The following is a 4,218-nucleotide window of genomic DNA, read 5'->3' on the forward strand; positions in this document are numbered from 1 at the left end:
TTTTTATTTGCGGCAAGTTGCTCATTTTTATGCATTTTTTTTACGAGCATTTTATGCGTTTATTGTTTTGCGGTTTAACACGATGAGGTCAGCGAACAATTTCTCACCAACAAAAATAAAAATAAAAATAAAAATAAAACATCAACACAAAAATATCCAAATGCTGCTCACAATGCGCTTATTAATTTTGTTAAACGAATTGAGTTTCCCCTTCCCCCGTCCCTTGTTGACTGACATTTCCCCAAAACACAATCCCCCTTTGCAACCCCATGCCTAAACAATTATTTGTGCTGTGCTCAACGAGGACATCAAAGCGCAGGATTTGAATCAAATGACATCATTCTGAGCTCAGTCGGGGAAATGCAATCGGAAAAAGGAAAACTGTGCAAACTGTGTGGTGGTGGGTCGGGTGGATGATTCACAACCGGTTTGCCGTGAAAACCCTTTTTTGCCAAAAGCTAAACTGTTGCAGTCGCTAATTTTCATAAGGAAAACTTTTCATTAATGAGGGTTGCTTACCTTGACACAGAGGATGGGGATTATTAGCATGCAATTCTATCAAATCGGAGATCAAAAATTAAGGGAAAGTTTTTAATACCACATTGTGCATTGCCGTTAATCCGTAAGAAGAAAGATTAATGATGACTTTCAAAAGATTGCAGTAGAATCTATTAAAAATAATATATAAGTAACAAACGTACACAACAATAACATTGAAAAGAAAGGTTAATTATATATTCAGTTGTACCCTATTTACTAATACAATAACAATTGCGATTTTCAAATTCAAAACTTAGCGGGTTTTTAAACTTGCGCATCCAACTTCATGTGGTTCAAATTTTGAGTACGCAACCAACTTTAAGTGAGTCAAATAATGCGTACGGAGCCATCAAGTGAGTCGCAACTTTGCGTACTGCCCACTTAATAAACGCTGCGTAACGCTTGTTACGTTACGTGAGCGTATTGCGTTACGTACAGCATTATTGCGCTATGTAGCTCATTTTGCGTCATGTACAAAATACTACATAAACTTTAAATATTTAAAAAATTTATGACACATAGCAACGTTTGCCAATAACAGAATATATAAACTTGACAAAATCCATTGATGCTTTGCATTTTATATTGTTTTGTATAGACATTTGTCAAAAAATTCGTATAAACTGATTTGGTATTTATTGACTTGCTGCAAACGTTCACTCTGGTTTTCACAGCAACAGCAAAGTAGACGGACGACGTTGGTCTCGTCAACGAGATTTTCGATACAAAAACAAATAAGTAACAAACTAAACTCAAGCCACAAGATGATGAAAGCCGTCTCCTGTGCCCTTGTGCGCTCCAACGCACAAGCGCTGTCCACGGGCCTGCGTGCAAGCGGTGTCGCTGTCAATGCCGTTGGTAAGCACAAGTAATCTCTGACAACGACGACAGCAACAGTCGAGTTACATAATGTAGGCGCCCCAAGTGTATGAATTATGTATGGAGGATGCAAACACGGATTAACTAAATGCAATTTTTGCAATGTTTTCAACTCTGCAATTGCTAAAGTTGCGAGTTTCCTTACGTAATTTCAACATAACCTCCACCCCCGAGACAAGTGAAAACAGCTGATTGACAAGCGCACCAACACACACACAAAACAACACTACTGACGCATTTAGTGAATGGGATACTAATGCATTTTCCTCTTTCAGCTACGCGCCAGGGTCACACCGATCTGCAGGTTCCCGACTTCTCTCCCTATCGTCGTGACTCGGTGCAGGATGCACGTCGTCGCAACCAGACAACAGAGGAGCGCAAGGCTTTCTCCTACTTGATGGTTGGTGCTGGCGCCGTTGGAGGTGCTTATGCCGCCAAGGGACTGGTTAATGCTTTCGTCAGCTCAATGAGCGCCACAGCCGATGTGTTGGCCATGGCCAAGATCGAAATTAAACTGGCCGACATCCCCGAGGGCAAGTCGGTGACGTTCAAATGGCGCGGCAAGCCATTGTTTATTCGTCATCGTACCCCAAGCGAAATTCAAACGGAACGCGGTGTGGCCACATCTGAATTGCGTGATCCTCAGACCGACGATGTGCGTATTTTTCGAATATACTTTACTAGCTTAATATACTAAATTTGTGTGTTACGTTACAGCAACGCGTCATTAAGCCCGAATGGCTTGTGGTGATTGGCGTTTGCACGCATTTGGGCTGTGTGCCAATTGCGAATGCTGGCGATTGGGGCGGCTATTATTGCCCCTGCCACGGCTCCCATTACGATGCATCTGGACGCATTCGCAAGGGACCGGCGCCATTGAACTTGGAGGTGCCCACTCATGAGTTCCCCGATGAGGGCACCTTGGTTGTTGGTTAAGCGTTATGTTTACCCCTTTTAAGCATATAAAGCCCGCGAGTCAGCAAAAAATATAGTGAATGGATTGATGTAAATTAATAATAAAACAACCAAACAAACATTAAAGCTGAAATCAAATTATTGTCTTACCTTTAAGCACAACGTTAAGTCCCACACACACACATGCTAAACGCGGGCGCGAAAATAAATTTAATTTTTATATTAGCTGCAACGTATTTTCGCATTTACTAAAACAATTTTTAAGCAACCGCACTTGCTCCTAATACATTAAAAAAATACACGCGACGCGACGTTTTAAATACGAGCAAAACAAATTAAAATTTTATTTTCGCAAACGCGCAAAAAGTTCGGAATAACTGTAAACCAAATCGCGCAAAAACTGATTTATCGACAGAGTTATCGGGTTATTAATCGTTGTTCGATAATACGCTGAGCTTAGGCAAACATCTGTTTGAATGCACTTTACCGAACAGCTAAATTAGCGTCAGTTTGAAATTGGACGAGTTGTTTTTAATTTAATGTTAATGTTTAATGTTAATTTGTTAATTTGCCTTGTGGAAATATGTATTTGTATGTTTTGTACTTATTGGAGCAATATGGTAAGATTCATTAATTTTTGTATTCTTTAAGGAATTCGCGGTGCAAGGCTGACAATTCATCTGCCATGTTTTTCATAAGTTTTAGCTCTTCACGCTGAATTGCCAATTTGGCCTCTTCAATGGCCAGTCTTCTATCTGATTCAGGTTCAAATTCGCTGGTAGCAGCAGTTACATTGTTATATTCTTCTTCTTCTTCTGCTGATGCGAAAGTTAAATAACTGTTGATTGAAACAGGTCGTTCAGGGGATGTGAAAGTCAATTCACTTTTGACTGAAGCAGTTTCCTCAAAAGTCTCAGGTTCAAAGATTTCTGCCGTTGAAGTTTTCGCCTTTTTTGACGTTTCATTGTCGCCTATTGGCCAAATTGCCGAGTCGTTGCTGTCGTCGGTGTCGCTATCTTCCAAAGGAGAAAAGTCTGTAACAAGTAAAGTATTGAAATCTATTCGTAGTTTAATTGGCAAACACTAACCAAATTTTTCCGTAGACCATACGTTGTGGTATTTCGTTTCTTTTAATATATTGTGCACTTGATCAAAATATTCCCAAGAAGATTGCTCTCCCTTCAAGTGATGTTCCAGCATTTCTTTTCTGTAAAATAGAGAAATATAATTATAAACTCTATTTAATTACTAGGCATACTTACTTGTATTTCTTAACCATGTTATCCATTTTTGATTTAATTTCAGTTGTTCTTGCTTTATACATATGCATTTTCAATGCAATTTCCTTGTGCACTTGAGCTCTTTTTTTGCCCGCGCGCAAATTCGGAATGTTCTCCTCCCACAGTTCCAGAAACATCTTCGTGGGCTCTTGACTCCAATCGAAGCGACTGCCGACATGTTTCAGTTCTTTCTCATCTGAAATTCATAAATAAATGTAATAAATATTTAAATATTTTACAATTGGCTCCACTTTTGTTTACTTTTTCTCTTCTGCATCGTTGTGTAGTGACCGCATTGTGGTATGTCGAAATGCGCCATTTAGGGTTGGCAAATATACCAAAATTACCAGCATAATAAGTATTGTATGGTTCAAATGTTGAACAGCTGTTCGATGTTTTTAAAATATAAATTTTGAATATTTATATGATCAAGGGACAACATTGTGAAAGAATGACCTTTTAAGAGCATGAAGAGAACACTTATAGAATATCCAAAAGCTTAGTAGCATTGTAAGACATGTTTATTAATTCCTTAAAAAAGTACTGTACAGCCGATATATTCATGGCCATCTGGCAACGCTCTCAACTCAGCTGGCAACGCTAG

General features: G+C 39.1%; 2 protein-coding genes across 2 annotated transcripts; one reads left to right on the plus strand and one right to left on the minus strand.

The window, feature by feature from the left end:
- The first annotated feature begins 1,167 nt into the window (after nucleotides 1-1,167).
- Nucleotides 1,168-2,460, plus strand: LOC117565061 (cytochrome b-c1 complex subunit Rieske, mitochondrial). The gene is made up of 3 exons (XM_034244008.2): nucleotides 1,168-1,398; nucleotides 1,695-2,074; nucleotides 2,137-2,460. The coding sequence occupies exons 1-3, from the start codon at nucleotides 1,305-1,307 to the stop codon at nucleotides 2,353-2,355; spliced, it is 693 nt and encodes a 230-aa protein (XP_034099899.1). The 5' UTR covers nucleotides 1,168-1,304; the 3' UTR covers nucleotides 2,356-2,460.
- A 435-nt stretch (nucleotides 2,461-2,895) lies between these two features.
- On the minus strand, nucleotides 2,896-3,951 carry LOC117565060 (uncharacterized). Its single transcript, XM_034244007.2, has 4 exons — nucleotides 3,876-3,951; nucleotides 3,597-3,810; nucleotides 3,423-3,541; nucleotides 2,896-3,368 (listed from the first exon to the last, which is right to left on the minus strand). Exons 1-4 carry the CDS (start codon nucleotides 3,931-3,933, stop codon nucleotides 2,965-2,967), a joined length of 795 nt encoding a protein of 264 aa, XP_034099898.1. The 5' UTR covers nucleotides 3,934-3,951; the 3' UTR covers nucleotides 2,896-2,964.
- Nucleotides 3,952-4,218: the final 267 nt, after the last annotated feature.

The sequence above is a fragment of the Drosophila albomicans genome, chromosome 2L, assembly GCF_009650485.2.
Source record: "Drosophila albomicans strain 15112-1751.03 chromosome 2L, ASM965048v2, whole genome shotgun sequence".
NCBI classification, from domain to species: domain Eukaryota; kingdom Metazoa; phylum Arthropoda; class Insecta; order Diptera; family Drosophilidae; genus Drosophila; species Drosophila albomicans.

What these genes read in the sequence shown, in the direction of transcription:
- LOC117565061 (XM_034244008.2), top strand. Translation starts at nt 1,305, where the DNA reads ATGATGAAAGCCGTCTCCTGTGCCCTTGTGCGCTCCAACGCACAAGCG. An exon ending in TGTCGCTGTCAATGCCGTTG is followed by an intron (nt 1,399 to 1,694) that starts GTAAGCACAAGT and finishes TTCCTCTTTCAG; the next exon opens with CTACGCGCCAGGGTCACACC. An exon ending in GTGATCCTCAGACCGACGAT is followed by an intron (nt 2,075 to 2,136) that starts GTGCGTATTTTT and finishes GTTACGTTACAG; the next exon opens with CAACGCGTCATTAAGCCCGA.
- LOC117565060 (XM_034244007.2), bottom strand. Translation starts at nt 3,933, where the DNA reads ATGGCGCATTTCGACATACCACAATGCGGTCACTACACAACGATGCAG. An exon ending in AACATGGTTAAGAAATACAA is followed by an intron (nt 3,542 to 3,596) that starts GTAAGTATGCCT and finishes TCTATTTTACAG; the next exon opens with AAAAGAAATGCTGGAACATC. An exon ending in ATGGTCTACGGAAAAATTTG is followed by an intron (nt 3,369 to 3,422) that starts GTTAGTGTTTGC and finishes TACTTGTTACAG; the next exon opens with ACTTTTCTCCTTTGGAAGAT.